Genomic DNA, 19,926 nt, shown 5'->3' on the forward strand with positions numbered 1-19,926 from the left:
TTTTGGAACTCGTATTCAGGCGAAAGGTGATTGTTGTTTTTTTCGTCATAACAATCCTCAAGTGCACCATTGGCTATATGAGGGAGCTCTGTCACCTATAGAAAGAAAGCGTGCATGCAGATAGATACGGTTTCTACAGCAGTAACAGTGGACACATGCAGTAAGATGATGTAGCTTATCTGTACCGACATTTCTTTGTCATCAAAAGCGGGAGCTTCGACAAATTCAATTAGTTGCAGTCCTGCCCCCCCCCCCCCCAAAAAAAAAAAAAAAAAAAAAAAAAAACAAAAAAAAAAAAACAAAAAAAAAAAAAAAAAAAAAAAAAAAAGAGCTATCCCTTGGCTCACACCCCCGAGCTGCCGTCAGCCATACCATCTTATTATCTTTCTCTTGGTATGTGGTATGTGGTATGTGCACTTACACCACGAAATACCTAACCTGGTGAGGTCCACTATCCACCCATTATCCACTACATACCTATCCACCAAGTCCACCTCTTCTCCGCTGCCAGGATTTCTGCTAGGACACCCCCATATTATGTATGAATTGAAGCATTCTCTTTTTTTATAATAATAATAATAATTATTATTATTACTGTAACCTCGCACAGCTAGCCTAGCCAGGCAGCCCCCAAAAAAGAGAGAGGTGTACCCAAATTCCGCCCACCCACCTTATCCATTCAATTCATTCTCCATTTAGGTAGTCTTCAAACATTTCCCAGTTCGGGTCAGCTCGTCATGGTTTTTTTTGGGTTTTTATTTTTTGTATTTCATATCGAGTCCTAGAAACCTTTCCTGCCAATTGAGTGACACAACCTAGTTCTATAGGCGGACACCATCATCAGTGCTTGTTCAGCACCAAAGGAAGACACTGACAATTAGCTGGTCGCCTGCTGCATTGTCCTTGGCGTAGTCTATTGCCGGAATATCAACACCCGCGGAAAAGGTGACCGACTGCAAAGAGTCGGCTATTGTTATCGTGTGGATTGCGTGTCTGTACGGTACTTGGAGATACAGATATAACGGACAGCGCATACCATCACAACCTCCAACAGCTCGACACAACCAACCCCAGAGGGGAAGTATTCCAACATCACGAATCACGAACCACGAACCACGAGCCACGAACACGAAAGCCAGTACGTAAAGCGTAGAGCAGCTGTCGTTCCAGATCAGGTTGCACCGTCGTCAACGTCGTCCTCGTCTTCCTCGTCGTGCCACCGTCCGAGCTTCTTCCTAACCTCAATACGGGACTACCCATCTTAACGCGCGCCCAGACATATATTTTACCAGCTGAAGACGGCATCATTGCCAACTGGGCTTTAGGCCAATCGCCCAACATGCCCGAACCCGACATGGCCGCTGTGGCCCAGGGCGCAGGTAATAACTCGAGCGACTTTGTGAGTTTTGATAATCATGGTCTCATATTCGAGTCTGCAGTTGCCGGCTTGTCGCATATGCAACCCGCTAACCTACCCAACTCCAGGTTCGCAAATTATACAAGTAACTCGCGTCTTTTTCTACATGATTACCGGGCGGCCTCGACCTTCTGCTACTCCGTACTGACCGTGTATATTTTTATTGTAGGATGCTAGAGGATCCGGCCTACAGTGAGGTAGTCAGGTGGGGCAACGAAGGCGACAGCTTTGTCGTTCTCGAGGTAAATACGCGGTTTTTAATTCATGTCGTTTGTTGTCGAATGTTAACTTCTAGCTTGTAGAATGAAAAATTTACCAAAACTATATTACCAAAACATTTCAAGCATAGCAACTTTGCGAGTTTTGTTCGACAACTTAATAAATACGACTTCCATAAAGTGCGGCATAATGAAGAGAATGGACAATCCCCATATGGCGCATCTGTAATACTTGCCTCCCTCGGTGTAGATACTAGCTCGGGACATACTAACGGCGTATATAGGCGTGGGAATTCAAACATCCCGAGTTTCGGGCTGATAGGAAAGACAACCTCGATAATATCCGACGAAAAGCCCCGGCACCTAGGAAGGCTCAGGCCGCGGAGGAGCAGTTCGGGGTTTCTAACCAACAGGTCCTTGTTCTTAGCGAGACGCTGGCCGCGACACAGCAGCAGGTCCAGCAACTTCAGGAATCGTATCACGAGATTGTGAATGCGAATAAGATCTTCGTAGATGAAATACTTCACCTACAGAAGCTAGTCCGTGCGCAGAACCAGGTTCACAACGAACTCATCAACCATTTAAACAAGGCCGAACAGGAAAGGAAAGACTCTCGAAATCCAGGTCACTCAGCAGGCGGATATTCTTCTAACACCTCTAATCTCTTGTCAGACGGCTCCGAGTCGCCTCTCGAGCTACGCCGAGCCCGCGATATTCTAAACAGCCTCCAGGTAGATCATGTTGCAGACCGGGATCTGAATCGAATGTCTGTCCAATTACACCAAGTAGGCGGTTCTCCTGAATCTGCTGGATCTTCGGGGATGATGGGACCGCCTGGCGTAGGTGGTGTAAATCCATTCCTGCATGACCCTCTGAATGACATGCGGCATCTTGTATACCCCGTTGGTCAAACAGTAGGTATAGACCCCTTCGCCGCCGAGCATATTAACAACCTTCCGTATAATCGGCCGGTACAGGACAATGCGATGGGTCCTGGCCACGAATTTAACGGCCCGTCTATACACTCACAAACCCCTCCGGGAGCTGCATCGCAAAATGGTTCGCCTTGGGGGTCTAAAAAACCGGTCGTCCTTCTCGTGGAAGATGATAGAACATGTTCTCGAATCGGCTCTAAATTCCTTGCCCAGTATGACTGTGGTGTAGAGATTGCAGTACGTAGTTGTAGCTTTCGACTCGTGTAGTAGTACGTGTTTGGCTAACAGTTCGATGCAGCGCGATGGTCTCGAGGCTGTGAACAAAGTTAATGCGAAACAGCATTACTACGACCTCATTTTTATGGATATCATCATGCCGCAACTGGACGGTGTCTCGGCAACTGCCATGATCCGCGAAGCACAACCCAATACGCCAATTATTGCCATGACTTCCAACATCAACCAGCAAGACCTCGAAACGTACTTTCATTGGGGTGAGTAGAATCTACTTTTGACCGTATGTTTTCGTTGCTGGGATACTAACTTCATGCCCAGGTATGCGAGACGTACTTGCCAAACCATTCACTAAGGAGGGAATGATCGGTAAGCTCAGGAAGCATCTTGCTAATTTCCTGCGGAATCCCCCTCCGGAGAGTATGATGGACTCGATGTATCCAAACGGAGCTCCAGGCCAGCCACCGACACCTGGTCCGTATTCAAACCAGGGCATGGGAATGGCGCCGTTATCGGCAGCGTCATCTGGCCCCGTTGGGAAGTTTGATACTACCCCGATACAGTCGCCGGCCACGAGTGCTTCGTGGCATTCCCCGGGTCAGATACCGCATGCTTCGCCGACGATGGCCCAGGACCAAGGGTACCTCGGCGCAGGTAGCGGTTCGCAGATGGTATTAACGCCAGGCGGGACTCAGAAACCGCAATATGCGAATACGATGATACCCCAGATGGGCGTGCCCCCTCCGCAAAGGATGCCTGACGGTATGCAGCGCTCGGACGGCCCACCGGAGAAGCGACAGCGATTATACGCGTCACAGACGAATTATAACCAATAACTGCTTTGGTAATTTCCCATCGGTATCGTGATTCCAACTTGTATATATTCCCAGCATATTTTGGTCATTCTGTTACCAGGCCCACTGAAATACGGTCGTCGGTGCGTCAAAGAAACGAGGTGCCATTAGCGTCGGTATCGCTGCATATCTTATGCATGGGAAGCATCTGGCTGGTTGCTGTGTCAAGTCTGTTTGTCGCAATCGGAGTGGAATAAAGCTCCGTGATAGATCATGGAATACCCCTTGAATGTTTCTAGAACGTGGTTGCATGTGTATTAGTAGCAGGCTGCCAAGAGATGGCTCCTGGAAAAAGATGGAGGAGGATGTTGGAGAGTGGTTTGTTTGAGGCTAGATTGGGCATGTCGGGGGGTTCCGTGATGTTTGATGTTTGGGTAGCATGAGTCCATGCCTTTTTCTGTACGAAAGTCATGTGAGAACTGAGAACTGATCATGTTCAGCATCTCAAATTTGCTTGGGCCCTAGCGTCCAAAGGAAAAGTTACATGTATCTCTGAGCCTGGGTACCTTTTTACCTGGATGACGGGGGGGGGATCGTGGATGAGGGTTTCTACCTTTTGAAAGGTAGCGAAGTCCGATGAACGACTCAAGGATAAAGTGTAGAAGAATAATGAAACATTCTTTGATCGATAAGCATCAGTATCTGCATAGGCAAACGCCTATAATATCGCTAGCATCATCATGTAAGTAAGGTCTTTCTTTTTTCTTTTTTCTTTCTTTTTCTGTGAGATGAGAGATGAATGCTGAAATAAAAAGTGGCGTTCAGGTTGTTGAGTGAGCGAAGGAATAAGACGGCGCAAATCCAATGTAGGTGAAACACATTGAACTGGGATCATTTGTACCTGCCTCCTTATCCTTTCCAGGGCCAGAGTGCTTTCCGTTTGTGTTTGTTTAAATTTTGCACTTGCAGTCTGCTAAGATCTAACGGCAGGAACCCGCAAATAATACCGGAGGAGTGGCACATACAGGAATGGAAAGAACGAAATGTCAAAGGAACATTATATACATACCTAGGTAATTATAGACGTGCTGTTCCTCATGTACTTATGTATCAAGATAAGAAAACAAACGGGATTTAAACTTTAGAGAATTAAACATTAAAAAGTACGGAAAGCAAACCTTAGGTAGATTAGGTATTGAGTCATCCCGGGCTTCCGCTAGATGTATTAACCTTTTTACATATGTGAACTCATATGTGATAGTATCTTAGGTGAGTTTTTAGTATTCCCATATGTACCTTATATGTATGTACGCCGGCAAACTTGATTAACTTGTGACAGCAAACAATCGAACGTTGCGAGAAGAAGAAAAGAAAACTAGCCGATCTTCAAAAAATATATTATGATAGGCAGCCCCTAGGTCAGCCTACATAGAATGCCATCGAATCCACGTATGTAAATATTCGTTGGCTTTAGAAGGGCCCCGTCCCTATTTCCCTGCACGTGGTGACATGATCTGCTGATCTAGACGCTCGATCTTAAGGAACGAGACCCCTATGGACTAATAGGAAGATCTTATTAATACTACTTTTGCGGTTTAGCCTCTGGGAAACATGGGGAGAGCCCCTGAAAGTACATACCTAACACTATACACTACTATGTATATACTACACACTACACACTACGAAAGCTTTGGTACAGATCGACTCCCTGAACCTTGTTCTTTACATACATACATACATTGTATGTGTTTGCGTTACAGTTTTTCCAGATTAATGCACCGTACTCTAGTTGACGACGAGACTCTCAACGGGTTTAACGCCGGACTGGAGTAGATCACATACGGCTAGACCTACTCGAAGATATAAAACGTGATTTATGGGCACGACCCCATACTTGGGCTTACAAGGGGTCAGCAGTTGCGATTTGCTTTTAGATCTAACCGGGTTCCATGGAAGACCATAGGGCTGATGGAGATATATGTACATACATTAGGTACATACATACGTCGGTATGCTCGGTATGCTCGGTAGGAATGGTTCGATACGAAACAGATGAGGCTACTCATTCATAAGCTGGCAGCAAGAACGCGGGCAAATCCCAAGCCGGGTAGCTTAACTATATTTCCTATCTAAGCTAGGTCTACAAGATCGAGACCCTAATCGAGACCTTAAAACATGCTGGTACCCTACGTACATACATACATACATGCCCATACATACACGACACACATCACATGCGCCTACATACACTATGTATGTATGTAGGCATGCAAGCCGCATGAAGTAACGGTCCGAGCTGCGTCTGCGGCCAGGGGGTTAGCTGACGAAGTCTGATTTGAGGTCTGGATTCTACATAGAATTCTACATAGCCTAGACCGTTGTCTGTTACACGGCAGTCATTCTACCCTGGCCCACTCTTACTGTTGTCCCCTGCGTCGCCTGGCCTAGACCGTCCCTGATCCATGGTGGACTATACACCCGGACATATATGTATGCCAGGTATGCATACATAATCACGCTGATCAGCAACACATGTAGCCTTTTCGTATCCTAACTCAGAAGTTGGCTATTGGAAGGTAAACCTCCAACATCTACAAAGGAACGTATTGGTTAACAGATCGGCCTAGAGATGCCGGGCTGATAGCTAGGATCCAATATCATCGTACTTCGTACCTTAATATTGTTTGCTATTGCTAGGTATTTAAGTAACCATCAGGTTATACTGCTTCCATTGCTATTAAACCTCGAGCGTTCCTGGGTATGGGTGATATCTTAATGATTGATTCGAGGGCGAGTCATAGTTCTTTGGTGTATATACCCGATTATGCGGCCTGCTCTTCAGCTTATTGATAAAGGTGCATGGATATGACTAATTTGCAGTAGGAAATTTTAATTATGAGATAGGTTCCCTAACATACCTGTATACCTTATCTTCAATGTTATGTATTTGTTAGATTTCAGGTTGTAATTATTAATTATATTCAAGATGACAGTCAAACGGGACTAGCAAAACGTAAAAATGCATTATAACGATTGTACTGAAGATCCGCATGGTCCCGCATTTATGAAAAATCATAACCCGATATTGCTATATGATTAGATATCATAATAACCAGTATAACAGTACAAGCGTAGCTGCCCCTCTGCCCCTCCATCGATCAACCGGCCTTTGACTCATTTTCCATTTCCAAAAATTAAAACCGAAATGAGCACTTTCGAGTTCACCATCACAACACCGCCAACAACAGTGCGAATTGGGCCGCTATGTCGCAAAATAAAGCCGCACGAGGCGGTGCCGCGACAAAAGGGAAAAAAGCAAGCAAGCCAGGAGCTGAAGACAAGAGAGAAGATGTTCTTCAAGCCGTGGTATGTATTTCCCAAGCATCGCGGGGCATCGATGAGAGCTATCATAGGGCTAACGCGGTATATGCGCTTCTGTCTGTCTAGCTCATAGCAGATTCCTTTCAGACCCGGTTCCTCCCGTTCTCTGTAGAGAGGCCAAGAGTATGTACATTTTACTAGGTTAGTTTTGCTTGTTTTTGATCATTAACTGAGCCCGGCAGTGTCTCCTCCCACTCGCCAATACGCCTCTCATTGAGTACACCCTCGAGTTCCTTGCTATGAACGGCGTGCAGGAAGTCTTTATATACTGTGGAGCCCATCATGACCAGATCGAGCGATACGTCCACGACTCGAGATGGTCCCCTAACTCAAGGTCCTGTCCGTTCTCCAGCCTTGAATTTATCCGTGTTGCCGATGCTAGGTCTATTGGCGATTTTCTTAGAGATCTAGACAAGCGCAACATCATTGGAGGGGATTTCATACTGGTACATGGGGATCTTGTTTCCAATATTTCCCTTGATGCAGCTTTGGAGGCGCACAGGGCTCGCCGGGAAGCGAATCGAGACTCGTGTATGACTCTGGTGCTGCGCGAAGCTGGTGAAGGGGAGCACAATACTAAGACCAAGGGGCTAACGCCGGCATTTATAATCGACCCGAACGCCAAGCGATGCTTACACTACGAAGAGATACACCCGTTACAGACTGATCGCTACGTTACCCTCGATCCTAGCATACTTGAGAACCGTGAAGCAGAAGTCCGGACGGACCTGATTGATGCCGAGATTGACATATGTACACCAGATGTGCTCGCCTTATGGTCTGAAAGTTTCGACTACGAACTCCCCCGGGCCAACTTTCTCCACGGTGTACTGAAGGACTGGGAGCTGAACGGGAAGATGATCCACACCGAAATTGTTAATGAGGGCTACAGCGCGCGTGTCAGGAACCTTCAGATGTACGATGCGATCAGTCGAGATGTATTGAGTGGCTGGACCTATCCGTTCACACCTGAATGTAATCTCCTACCAGGACACTCCTATCAATCGCAAGGTAATAATGTGTATCGGGAGGATGACGTCGAAATTGAGTCTGGAAGCAAAGTGTTCGATTCAGTCCTAGGAAAGGATACCCATGTTGGGCCCGGGAGCGCTATACAAAATAGCATCGTTGGCCGGAATTGCAAAATTGGTAGCAACGTTCGAATTACCAACAGCTTCATATGGGATGATACTACGGTTAATGATGGGGCTATAGTGGACCATGCGATTGTAGCTGAGAGAGGAGTGTTGGGTAAGAATACCTCCGTCCACGAAGGCGCGCTGGTATCGTTTGGGGTACACTTGGGGGATGGTACGGACGTCAAGCCTGCTACTATGTTATCCCTTCTTTCTCGTGGTGGACAGCTCGTATCAGCACAGCCCGAATTTGTCGGTTCTGGTGGCAAGGGGGCACTCTTTGAGGATTTCGAAGATGACGAGACGGACCTTGATGACCCATCGAGATTGCAAAAATCACTTATATACTCTCTCGAAGATCTTGACCTCTCCGATTCTTCTATCTCGACGCTCGCGGATGACGATGATTTGTCTGACGATGAGTTGGGCCCAATATCGCCCAGTGCTAGTCATCCTACCTCGAGATCGCGACTTTCCTCCTTCGCTTCCGATGATTCAGGAGGCCAATCATTTTCCTCTTTTCATTCGGACGCTGTTCATGGGCTGCTGGATGTTCTCCGCGGGATATCGGGCAACTTCGAATCAGAGAAACTTGAGTTCATGTCACTGCGACTTGCCAACAACGCGTCTGATACCGCTATGAGGAAGGCGGTTGCGACGGCCTTTGTTCGTCGCGCGGTTGAGCTTATAAATTCCGAGAATGACGCTTTGGAACCGTCAAAAGCTGCTAAGCAAGTGCTTACTTCACGAGAAGGTGCTACAAGCTTCGTCTTGGAGGTTGGCGTTGGTGATCATTCCGTATCAGAACAAGTCGAATTCGCGCTAGCAGTGCAGAAAGCGTGCGTGAGTAGTTCCAGATTCGTTGAAGTTTCTAAAACTGGCAATCTCCTTGCTGCTATGCTGCAGCAGATGTACGATCTTGATATCCTTGAAGAAGAGGGTATCCTAGGTTGGTGGGAAGATGATAGGGGTAAGGAGGACGGCTTGATGTCGGAGGTACGGGGAAAATGCCAGGCACTAGTTGAGTGGCTTGAAAACGCCGACGAGGAAAGCGAGGAGGATGACGACGATGAATGATGCACATAATTGTAATGCCATCATAATATCATGTGAGGTGAACTGGACCGACGCTCTTTTTATCGGCACGCTGAAATACCTTAGGGCGCCAACAGTATGCTATACTAAGCAACGGGGTTATGGCCTGGGACTGCGCGCCGCCTCTAATATTAACCCATTAGCTTTGGGGGTGATCATGAATCCTACGAGGATATGGTTTAGGGTCATCCGGGGCAATGCTAGGGGGTTCGTAAGGGATTTAGGATTGCGTTGAAATATATGTATGGGATGATTAGCAGCGAGCTGCTATCGGTAGTCATAGCAAGAAGTTGATATATGGTTCTTCTATTCTGAACATAGATTGAGCCATGATGAGAATAGAACAGTAAAATTGCAAACTTATCACCGTAGGGATAGCAGGTACATAACTTGGGTGACATATACATTGTGGTTTTTGAGCTTGAATGTTCTGGGTTTGGATGTTTTGAGCTTGGAAAGGTTCTATGCTATTGGCGGGGTTTAGATGTTAGCACTATAAGTTGGTACGCGTTATGCGATTAACGCGAAGACGCGTCTTAACGCGCTTACATCCCAATCTTTCAATTAAACAATTAAACAATTAAACTTGCCCCTCCATCTATCAATTTATATCCATCCTTATTAGACAACAATGCTGATTGGAATAATGACCGCGTTGAATTAAATTTATAAAGTGTCGTCAAGTTAATTCTACCGAAATGCCTCACTCAATATCGCCTGAGACCGATAACCAAAATCCCACCGCCGAAGAGACCATGGCCGACGCCCCTACTGGAATTGACGAGAGTCAAGACACTGACAATGATATTACTATGGCGGAAACAAATGCATTGCCAGTTCCCGTAAAGGAGGAGGACAAAAAAGACGTCAAGCTAGATGAACTATTTGCGGACGTAGACTCGGACGATGAATTCCCCAGTTCACGGCCAGCCGAAAATAAGTTCTCGAGCTCCCCAGAGGCTCCAGCATCGCCCATGTGAGATAATCGAATCGCCCCGACTAGAGGAGCACGTACGTTAACAGATAATGTAGCGATAGGGTCGTATCTATGAAGGCTTCAGACCCTGAGATCATGCGCATGTTCTACCAACGATTCTTCCCTTGGCGTTATTTATTCCAGTGGCTTAATCATAGCCCGACTCCTACCAACGATTTCGGTCATCGCGAATTTGCCTTCACTTTACAGAATGATATATATTCGCGATATAACTCCTTTCCTAGTGCCGACTTGTGAGTAGCTTTCGATATCGATTTATCTCCATCTCCTACACTGCGGCTCATCGTGTCTGCTGTAGACTTCGAAAAGACGTACTACGTCTGTTACCGTCCCGTTTCGAAATCGGACCTGTATACACTACAAACCCTCGTGAGCGCAAGACGTTGCGGAATTCGAACGCGTTTAAGCCGCTGTCTAAAGAGCTGTGCTTCGATATCGATTTAACAGACTACGATGACATCCGAACGTGCTGCGATAAGGCGAACATATGCAATCGCTGCTGGCAGTTCATCACCATGGCTATCAAAGTAGTGGATGTGGCCCTACGCGACGACTTTGGATTCAAACACATCATGTGGGTTTACTCAGGACGAAGAGGCGCGCACGCTTGGGTATGCGATAAGAAGGCGCGGACGATGGACGACCAGAAGCGTAGGGCTATTGCGGGATATCTCGAAGTAATCCGTGGTGGCGCGCAGAGTGGGAAGAAGGTTAATATATGGCGGCCACTACACCCGCATCTAAGGTACGTCTACTTCTGTCCTTTTTCAAACCCATACTGAGAGTGAGAGTGAGAGCATCTACTAACACTTTCTCTGCAGTCGGAGTTTAAATATTCTAGCCCCCCATTTCCAAGAAGACGTCCTAGAGGCACAAGACCCATGGGCATCGCCGGAACGGGCAGAGCATCTCCTTTCCTTGCTCCCCGATAAAGCATTAAACGACAGCTTACGCAAGAAATGGGACTCTTCGCCTGGCCGTGCGAGCACTTCGAAATGGGCTGATATCGACTCGCTCGCCCGTTCAGGGAGCGGTGGTAAGAACCTTGATACGAAAGCGCTGCTAGATGCCAAGCAAGACATAGTTCTCGAGTACACATACCCGCGCCTCGATATCGAGGTTAGCAAGAAACTAAACCATTTACTGAAATCACCATTCGTTGTACACCCGGGCACGGGTCGAGTGTGTGTGCCGATAGACACGCGGAAGCTGGAGGACTTCGACCCGCTCGGAGTGCCGACGGTGCAGGGACTACTAGAGGAGATCGACACGTGGAAGACTGATGACGGGGAGGATGGCTCTGAAGACAAGGTGAAGAACCTTCAAGACTGGGAGAAGACGAGCTTGCGGCCTTATGTCGAGTATTTCCGGAGCTTCGTGTTGGCGCTCATGAAAGACGAGCGGGACCCAAAGATTAAGCGCGAGAGGGAGGAGAGCGAAGCGATGGAATTCTAATTAGGTACCTAGGTAGGTACCTAAGATAGATGCCTGTTATAGGAGAGATTATAAACTTGATATTCTCAGCTATTTTGGTTGTTATGGTTTGTTGGTAAACACTCGGCACTATGACATAGGCATGGAGTTTGGGCATTTTACATTATTTGAGGCTGGGGCATGAATCATACCATCAAACTGTTGGTCTTTTTGACGCCCTTGTCGCAACTTGCGTTTACGATGCTTCCTGGCCGAGGAGCTTCTGCTTTACCATAGCTATTAGGTCCTCATCGCTCTCCCCGTCCTTGTCCCGCCGGAAGCAGGCGCTTGCGATGCTAATGGTCTTATCCTTGTTCTTCATCCCATGGGTGATCTGCAAGTCCGACTTTGCGACGCCTAGGATCTGGAGACGTGTTGTTAGATGAAGTCTTACCTATCAAGTATAATTAATACGTTCTATATTGATACAACAAGAAAATCTTATACTACAGCCTAGAGAACACAACAGCCCAAGAAGGCTTATAAGCTACCTACCTACACTGCGTATATACAGGAAAGAGATATGATATTTACACCATGTGGAAAGTTGTTCTTGATATCGCTTACCTCGCTTAACATCTCAATAACGGCCTTGTTTGCCTTGCCGTCCTGCGGCGGAGCGGCTACGCACAGCTCGACGGATTCATCTGTGACGGCGGCAACTCCCTCCCGTACTTTGCTTGCGCCGGGCCGTATGTGGCACCGCAGCTGTAGTATCTCGGGCGAGGAAGGCTTGGACTTCTGGATCAGGGTTATGGCGTTGCGGGCGGCCATGTTTTCATTGTAGCTTTGTAGCTGTGTTCTGATTGATATTGTTTTATTTTTTTATTTATTTTTTTTGTTGCTTGGTTAGAAAAGGTCCAAGTTGAATAGGTAAATAATGTTGTATCACAGGTTTGACGAGAGATGGGAACTGCTAGTGGACCTATCACATGTGTTTATGCAAGTAACCAAGTATATTTAAGGAGCTTAGGCCATTCGATTTATGTACGGATTATTGTATGTACAGCTTGACAGCTGCAAGGGTGCTTTTAAAAGTCTGAGATAAGAATGCGATAAGGCTAGGTACCTCCTAAGGTACATGCATGTACTTTGTAGTCCTTGACATATGTAATTGCGACAGGTCAAATATCATTTCAAGACTTGCAACCGGCAACAACTTCGGTTCATTGCATTCAAGTACCTAATCGAAGCATCTCGCTTCGAGATTTTTTCCTTCTTTTTTTTCCGAGTACATCTTTAATTGTAAAACTCGAAATGCAATCATCACTTTAATTAATTGTGTATGCCGCGCAGCGTCCGACTACCCACGCGCCTACTATTACGCTTCAACATGGCGCTCGAGCAAGCTGGCCGCGCTGGTCACGGCTATACCCTTACATCTCTTAGTCGGTGGTCTATTCAGAATAAGAAGCTGCCTCGTACGTCTCCAATATATACCATGTTTATATACCGTGTTCATAGTGTTTCCTGCTAACAGTAAACCCCAGCCGTTAATGAAATTAATACTGTCCACGTTTACGACTTTGATAATACCCGTTCGCCTTCCCATACATTCACCTCCTTGCCCTTCTACAACTAACTATGAGCGACTCCAGTATTCCAAACCCCACTACCAAACCCCAAGATATGGAACGGCTCGACTCTAGGCCTATTAGGCACCCCTGATGTTTTTGTCAACGGCGGCTGGTGGCACGATTCGAGAATATTAGCTGCGACTGGCGAAGGCGTAGAGCATGAAGAGAAGCGAGCTTGGGATGGTTGGTGGAACGAGAAGATTGTGGAGCTGGTCCGTCTGAGCATGAAGCAGAGCGATGCTCTCTGTGTCCTGTTGACGGGACGTTCTGAGCATGGGTTCTCCCAACTCATAAAGCGAATCGTTGCGAGTAAAGGTCTGGAATTCGACTTGATTGGTCTGAAGCCCTCCGTTGGACCCAACAACGAGCGATTTTCGAATACCATGAACTTCAAACAGACCTTCCTTAGGGCGGTAATGGGAACTTACAAAGCAGCGATGGAGATACGCATTTACGAGGATCGCCCAAAACACGTTACCGGCTTTCGCGACTTCCTGGCCGATTACAATGCACAGCGAATCAGTCTTGGTCAACCTTCAATGATCGCCGAGGTCATCCCAGTTACCGAGCTGTCTACTACTCTCGACCCCGTTGTCGAGGTAGCCGAAGTCCAACATCTTATCAATGTTCACAACGAACTGGTCAAAGCCCGAGCGGGAAGTGGGCGCAGTGGGCGTCTAGCCATCAAGAAGACCGTATTCTTCACGAGTTATATGATTGCGCCAGCCGACACGAAACGGCTTATCGGGCTTCTAAATTTGCAGGTGCCGGAGGTTACAGATTTGAAGTATCTTGCTAACACCATTCTTATCACTCCACGTCCCTGCCCGAAACCCATCCTCGACAAGATAGGCGGCATGAACTCCAAGATGAAGTGGGAAGTTGTTGATATTGGTTCCATCCAGGGTAACATCTGGGCGGCGCGCGTGAGGCCTGTGCCTGCCAATGCTACTTACCACACGGACAACCCATCGCCCTCTGTCGTCCTAGGCTTGAGAAGAGGGGCCCGCCCACCAGACGTTAATAAAATCCGGAACTGGCAGCCAATACCGCCCGAGAAATCCTTCGTCTTCGAGACAACGGTGGGCGAGAAATACATGCTTCGCATCGAGCGCGAAGACCAAGACAGAGATCAGTACGACAGCCAACAGGAGAGATTCTCACACAGGGGCTCGAAGCGCAAGTTCCCGGGTGACGATGACCGCCATTCACGTCAACACGGTGGGAACTTCAGTAATAATTCTCGTGATTATCATACTTCAACCCATCAAGGACGAGGCGGAGGAGGTGAGAACCGTGGTCGTGGCGGCTACAGGGGTGGCGGTGCCCCTAGAGGTAACCGCGGCGGTGGTCGAGGAGGGTTTAAGGGACCCGGAAGAGGTGGTAGAGGTGGAGCACATGGTTATCGCTCCTTGGACGACGTGGAGACACGTGAGAACCCCCAGAGTGGTTTCAACTCGTCGACAGTCTCGTACGATGACACTTTTCCCTCGTTACAAGGCGGCCCGCCTCAACTTCAACCTCCTCTGCCGATTGCTCCGCAGTACGGCCAGCCATTCCCGCAGCAAGGACAATGGTCGGCTCAAGGAGGACCCCCGACGCAGTCGCGGCCTGTGGGCGGCCCCGGACCAGATTTACAAAGTTTCTATTGAGTATATCTCCAACCCTCGTTACAATGTGTTTACTTCATATGCTTTGGAAGAACTGCTTCCGAGGATTGGTCCAAGTTGGGCCGTATGGAATAGTTACGATAATTTTACTGATTTTTGGGAGTTTAATAAGTCGCAGGACCAAGTGGTTCCAAAAGGTTCGCATGACATGCAGCTACGTGCAGAAATGCATAACGGAATAGGGTTTTTGGTTTCTCTACAGAGTAGCTTGTATATAGAATTGCATACCCTCTTGGAATTATTTTACGAGGACGATGGGCTAGCTAGCATTTAAGCGTTTGTTGTTTTGGCAGGGATTCCCTAAAGTCGGAATGTGAACAAACCAGCCAAGAGGCATTAATGAAAATTACTATTTTTTGGTACCGATATACAAGCACAAAAGGCATAAGTGATCTGGAAACGTGCCCGTTAGCCTCAGTTCCACATAGCAGCTTCGAGTAACAAGAATTTTGCGTGCCAGACAATAATCAGGAAAGATAGAACAATGGTGTGTTGGATGAATCATATTCGTGAAACACGAGTCATAAACAGCCTCTTAAAGAGAAATTCATCATAGAAAGGCGGCATAGTAAGAGAAAATGAGAGGATGGTTGACTTACCACAGGGTCAAGGGCTGTGTCTTAGCCGAAGACTAGTTCACCAATGTACCATTTGTAGTATGGAAGCGGAAGTTGGTTAGAACACATGAGGATATGCGATTCTATATGTACAGGTATCCCTCTTGTTTGTGGTCTTCTATACTTACCTTAGAGCCCGTATAATAGCTGTCGCTTTAATAATAGGAGCGACTTGTCAGCAGTGTTTTCAGGTGAGCTCCTCAGTACATAGGTAATGTCTGCTCCTAGGCGTTTGGCCTGAATATATGATTGCAGGATGTATCTGCTTATTGCGTGTTTGCTGAAACGGGGTTGATATCAACGCCGTACTTCTCCTTTAGACGCTGTCGCCTGCGCTCCTCGTAGCCCGGAGGGTTGATGCCTATGAGGGTTGATTTTGTTAGTGTGCTTCTTCAGTGATAGCCGTACTATGATAATATAGCAAGGCGTGGCATAGTTTGGTGCAAGTAGGTACCTCTTCCTTCTCCAATATTAGAAATAGTCTCCTCGATTGGCCGCCGTCGGTTCTTCCGCAGGTACTCCTTGCGGTCGTACTCATCCATACTGGAGACCTCGGTGCGGGGCCTGCCGCGTAGGCTACCGCCTGTATATTCGAAGGCGGACATGATGATAGAGAAGGCAGCACCAAAGCCGAGGATTTGTGGCATGCGGCCGGCTAATTATTTCAGCGAAATTAGTATGGCGAAGAGGACAATTGCAAAACATGATTAGGTGGTGAAAAACGCACTCCTAAGACCGATCGTGGCACCACCGAGGAAAGAAGCGATCGTCACGTTCAGTGTATCATCCTTCTCTCTCAAGTTTGCAGCAGCATCTTTAGAGAATGTGTATACGGTACCGAGGGCAGCTATGGGGGTTTACAAGTCAGCTTCCTATTCGCGACAACAGCTCTCTACTAAGCAATCGGGCCAGAAAAAAGACGTACTAAACATAGCAACAGTGCTACCAGTCCTGCTAAAGACGCCCCAGACGCCGACGTTGCGCTTCGCGAGGGAATTCTGCACGGCCGAGGTAACAAAACCGGCACCTCCGCCGATCAAAGCGCCTTTTATGCCCGACTTGATGGCATCGCGCTGGTGGAAGTGGTGCTCCTTCGGTTCGGCCTGGACGGAATGCGGATTCGCCATCTTGACTCAAGCCCGAAGGAGGCTGGTTTCGGGATGGGACTCGAGGTTGTAGGAATGGTTGATGTAATTATGTAACTATGTGAGGGAGAAGACCTCAGGTTATGTGATGCAGCTTAGGTCGTTGACTAGCGGCTCTTAAGCTTTGAGCTTGATCGGATTGGAATCTTCCAATTGTTCCGGGCCTTTTCCCCCGCCAAGTGGGCCGCACGTGATTACTTCTGCTAATTCGATAACCGATCCACGACAAATGGAGCGCTTACAAATGTACTCCGAATCTTCTTCACTACATGTACAAAAGCTCTGGCAATACTTGACCCTCTCTCGCTACACTTATATACCTAACCGACGTAATCTTGCATAAACTGCGAATAAAGTATGTACTTGTATCTACCTTTTCATCTTGTTAGAGCACGGGGATTCGAATGGCTAAGTGGCTGGTGATGATGACGATAATGTTAATGTCAATTGCTGTTATAAGCTAGGTAGCTACAGCGAGCGTATCTAGCGCCTTAAGACGTCTAGAGTACTTCTTTCAAGGGAGATAGAACTATAGCTTCGCTTGTCATAAGAGACCCTCCACTTCTTACCTCGGTATTCCATCTCCTCCTGCTTATAGCATCCCACAGCCCCTACCTACCCATAGCATTACTATATCTGGTTTAGTGCCGGCACCGACGCCAGGTAGCCAACTTGTTTCGAAAGTGTAGTTCATTCTCAAAGAGGTGTTTGTTGGGGGCCTGAGTTTGTAAGTGTGGGTTGTTGTAAAAACTAATCGAAACCTCAAATGGTTCGATGGCCGGTGTCATGTAGGATGCGGGAGATTCGTGAGTCTTCGCTGAAGAGCTTTGCTAATGATGGTGTAATAGTCCCGAACCAAATGATAATGTAGAGTTATCGAGATCGAAGGGCTATATGAAGTAATTGTAGACTAGACGTCGTAGTCGTATTGCTGACGAAGAGGTAGATATATGTCGTCTCAGTTTACTAGTGCCTCACGGCACCATCCCGTTTGCTCCCTGATGAGTTAGGGCCCTTTGGCGTCTGTGACGTAGGGCCGGTGTTCTTCGGTCTCTGCCAGATTGATTCGTTGTCCTCGTTGTCCGGTGGGATGTGTCTGGGATGCCTACCACTTCTCCGAGATTCCAAACCAAAACGTGTGCAATATACACGCTCTTATAATTTCTGTGTACCCAATCCTTATAAGAATGACTCTGGTATTTCAAGGTCGACCAACCAGGGTACATGCATAGGGTATTCTTCAGTCTCTCCTTGGATTGTCGCATTAACAAAGAGTGTCTGTGAGCCGGCCCTAAGGGGATTCTCATCGCCGGTACAGTGGCTGGTCTTGATGCATCCTTCGCGGCTAAGAACCGCCCTCTCCTTCAATTTTTCCTCCACTATTTCGGGGGTATCGAACTTGGAGCTGGTTAGATTTGATAGCTTCCCGATTACTGCCGATTGTTCGTTGTCGATGTCGGTAAAATGCGATGGTACCTCGCTGGTTTTCTCTCTCCAGGTGACCAGCTTCGCCCCCCATCCTTCGTGAATATGACCAAAGCAGTGTAGCTTTGGGCGGGCTCGAGCAACAGCACCGAAAAGTTGGGGACACCCTGCCCTGCGTCGCGAGTCGGTGAGATCCATTATCCCATGGGGTGGGCCGTGTGTTATTGATATATCAACCCCTTTCTCGATAGAAAAGTTATGTCCTTCTTGAGGACTGTATTGGAAACCCCAGTCACTTAGCGACGGTGTATAGGGGCTGGCGTAGACTGTTAACTTTGCTCCATTTCCTAATTCGAAGCGATGTGTGCCTTCTTCCAAGAAAACCACCCCGTCGCTTTTTGCGTCCTCGAAAAGCTGATGTATCTCGCCAAAGCCCCCATAAAACCTTTTTACTTCCTCTGGCTGTAAGTCTGGATTTGAGGCGACCTTGTTCTTAAATAATGGTATATCGGTAGTGAAGTCGTGGTTTCCTGCAATTACTAGCTTTAATGGCGCGTTGATGCTTCTGAGAAGTTGAAGAGTAGTTTTGAATTCGTCGATTTTTGATTCTTCGGTAAGGTCGCCGCAGTGGATAGCCACATCGGCACCAATGTGTTGTATGTTGGACACGTTCTCTCCGTGCGTGTCAGAGAGTATTAGGAAGCGAGTTTGGATAGCCATGATGATCTTAGAGTAGTAACAGGTATTTAACGTGTTTTCGAATTGAACAAGTAAACGTTTAGTGATTAATTATAGTAGCAAATTAACCAGTTGAAGTTGATGTGATAGATAGTCGATACAATGTCTTAGGCTAAAATCTGTCGCGTTTTTGAGTTGAATAGATGAATGAATACCTAGAAGGTACTTATATAGTTGTGATTTACGGTAAAAAAGTGATATTGATAGTTGATGGTTAATAATTTGTGTAGGTGGTGGTTTACAAAAGTTCTTCATACAATCGGGGATGTGGCTTCTATTTTATAATTTATAGGTTCATACGTAAGTACCTAGGCAAGCTTCTAACCTAAGTTGTTGGGAAATATATAAATATTAAGCTACGCGCCACGCAGGCTTTGGTAACTGAGTCACCAACAAGACAACTACGTATTTAACTCCCTTGGCTCTCTTTACTCTTTCCGCTTATTTTACTTCCAAAACTCAAATATACATGTACACTAAAACATGTATCTACCTAGGTGTATATTACTCGTTGCCGGAGCTTTGTCTCTACTACATACCCCTTTATGAAGGTTAGCTACGTTAGGTAGACTATTTGGTTATGTTATCTTTTCGGCCGTACAGTACTGATATATAATAAGTTTTTTTATGGTCGAATAAAATTATCTATTAGTAGATATGTAGCCAAGTACTTCCAATATTATAAACCGTAAAGCCTCAAATGTATGTAGATAGCTGTAAGAAGAACGTATAAGATTCTGGTTAGGTTTTCACCTGTATGTAGGTAGTATTGATTGTCCTAGGGGAGATTTATACATTAAATGTATACGTACACATATATCCAGTGTATACTGGCTCTGAGTAACTAGGCTTGAGTGTAAAAGAATTCATATCATATCGAAGTTGACAGCTCCGTATTACCGGAGATTTACCGATTGGTTTAATGTTTTATGCGGTACAAGGGTGAAACAAAGGTGGACGTCAGGTAGACCCGCCTGATTGATTGTTTTGGTGGCGGAAGATTCTGGTACCCGAGATAAGCGATAAGCCCCTCCAAACCCCAAGCAAAACCCCAAAGCAACATAATGCACGGTC

The 19,926-nt window shown here is 46.8% G+C and overlaps 7 protein-coding genes across 7 annotated transcripts; 4 read left to right on the forward strand and 3 right to left on the reverse strand.

Moving 5' to 3' along the window:
- The first annotated feature begins 955 nt into the window (after positions 1-955).
- F4813DRAFT_87904 (HSF-type DNA-binding-domain-containing protein) lies at positions 956-3,676 on the forward strand. The gene is made up of 7 exons (XM_049248992.1): positions 956-1,399; positions 1,486-1,502; positions 1,587-1,659; positions 1,720-1,860; positions 1,920-2,807; positions 2,869-3,064; positions 3,126-3,676. Exons 1-7 carry the CDS (start codon positions 1,340-1,342, stop codon positions 3,638-3,640), a joined length of 1,890 nt encoding a protein of 629 aa, XP_049098965.1. The 5' UTR covers positions 956-1,339; the 3' UTR covers positions 3,641-3,676.
- A 3,092-nt stretch (positions 3,677-6,768) lies between these two features.
- F4813DRAFT_88035 (nucleotide-diphospho-sugar transferase) lies at positions 6,769-9,301 on the forward strand. The gene is made up of 3 exons (XM_049248993.1): positions 6,769-6,964; positions 7,046-7,102; positions 7,162-9,301. Exons 1-3 carry the CDS (start codon positions 6,863-6,865, stop codon positions 9,190-9,192), a joined length of 2,190 nt encoding a protein of 729 aa, XP_049098966.1. The 5' UTR covers positions 6,769-6,862; the 3' UTR covers positions 9,193-9,301.
- Positions 9,302-9,802: 501 nt separating this feature from the next.
- F4813DRAFT_361258 (prim-pol domain-containing protein) lies at positions 9,803-12,110 on the forward strand. The gene is made up of 4 exons (XM_049243511.1): positions 9,803-10,186; positions 10,243-10,440; positions 10,506-10,952; positions 11,029-12,110. Exons 1-4 carry the CDS (start codon positions 9,909-9,911, stop codon positions 11,660-11,662), a joined length of 1,557 nt encoding a protein of 518 aa, XP_049098967.1. The 5' UTR covers positions 9,803-9,908; the 3' UTR covers positions 11,663-12,110.
- On the reverse strand, positions 11,877-12,454 carry F4813DRAFT_389971 (YggU-like protein; the record flags this gene model as incomplete). Its single annotated transcript, XM_049246937.1, has 2 exons — positions 11,877-12,044; positions 12,248-12,454. 2 exons carry the CDS (start codon positions 12,452-12,454, stop codon positions 11,877-11,879), a joined length of 375 nt encoding a protein of 124 aa, XP_049098968.1.
- A 559-nt stretch (positions 12,455-13,013) lies between these two features.
- Positions 13,014-14,909, forward strand: F4813DRAFT_389972 (uncharacterized protein; the record flags this gene model as incomplete). Its single annotated transcript, XM_049246938.1, has 3 exons — positions 13,014-13,101; positions 13,171-13,218; positions 13,279-14,909. The coding sequence occupies 3 exons, from the start codon at positions 13,014-13,016 to the stop codon at positions 14,907-14,909; spliced, it is 1,767 nt and encodes a 588-aa protein (XP_049098969.1).
- A 901-nt stretch (positions 14,910-15,810) lies between these two features.
- On the reverse strand, positions 15,811-16,671 carry F4813DRAFT_381079 (uncharacterized protein; the record flags this gene model as incomplete). The annotated part of the gene is made up of 4 exons (XM_049245634.1): positions 15,811-15,905; positions 15,999-16,199; positions 16,272-16,391; positions 16,470-16,671. The coding sequence occupies 4 exons, from the start codon at positions 16,669-16,671 to the stop codon at positions 15,811-15,813; spliced, it is 618 nt and encodes a 205-aa protein (XP_049098970.1).
- A 1,197-nt stretch (positions 16,672-17,868) lies between these two features.
- On the reverse strand, positions 17,869-18,834 carry F4813DRAFT_389974 (Metallo-dependent phosphatase; the record flags this gene model as incomplete). The annotated part of the gene is made up of 1 exon (XM_049246939.1): positions 17,869-18,834. The coding sequence occupies one exon, from the start codon at positions 18,832-18,834 to the stop codon at positions 17,869-17,871; it is 966 nt and encodes a 321-aa protein (XP_049098971.1).
- Between the last annotated feature and the right edge of the window lie 1,092 nt (positions 18,835-19,926).

This window comes from Daldinia decipiens, assembly GCF_022478715.1.
Source record: "Daldinia decipiens strain CBS 113046 unplaced genomic scaffold F4813scaffold_19, whole genome shotgun sequence".
In the NCBI taxonomy this organism is placed as follows: domain Eukaryota; kingdom Fungi; phylum Ascomycota; class Sordariomycetes; order Xylariales; family Hypoxylaceae; genus Daldinia; species Daldinia decipiens.

What these genes read in the sequence shown, in the direction of transcription:
- F4813DRAFT_87904 (XM_049248992.1), top strand. Translation starts at nt 1,340, where the DNA reads ATGCCCGAACCCGACATGGCCGCTGTGGCCCAGGGCGCAGGTAATAAC. An exon ending in ACTGTGGTGTAGAGATTGCA is followed by an intron (nt 2,808 to 2,868) that starts GTACGTAGTTGT and finishes AGTTCGATGCAG; the next exon opens with CGCGATGGTCTCGAGGCTGT. An exon ending in CGAAACGTACTTTCATTGGG is followed by an intron (nt 3,065 to 3,125) that starts GTGAGTAGAATC and finishes CTTCATGCCCAG; the next exon opens with GTATGCGAGACGTACTTGCC.
- F4813DRAFT_361258 (XM_049243511.1), top strand. Translation starts at nt 9,909, where the DNA reads ATGCCTCACTCAATATCGCCTGAGACCGATAACCAAAATCCCACCGCC. An exon ending in TCCTTTCCTAGTGCCGACTT is followed by an intron (nt 10,441 to 10,505) that starts GTGAGTAGCTTT and finishes TGTCTGCTGTAG; the next exon opens with ACTTCGAAAAGACGTACTAC. An exon ending in CCACTACACCCGCATCTAAG is followed by an intron (nt 10,953 to 11,028) that starts GTACGTCTACTT and finishes CTTTCTCTGCAG; the next exon opens with TCGGAGTTTAAATATTCTAG.
- F4813DRAFT_88035 (XM_049248993.1), top strand. Translation starts at nt 6,863, where the DNA reads ATGTCGCAAAATAAAGCCGCACGAGGCGGTGCCGCGACAAAAGGGAAA. An exon ending in AAGATGTTCTTCAAGCCGTG is followed by an intron (nt 6,965 to 7,045) that starts GTATGTATTTCC and finishes CTGTCTGTCTAG; the next exon opens with CTCATAGCAGATTCCTTTCA. An exon ending in TCTCTGTAGAGAGGCCAAGA is followed by an intron (nt 7,103 to 7,161) that starts GTATGTACATTT and finishes TGAGCCCGGCAG; the next exon opens with TGTCTCCTCCCACTCGCCAA.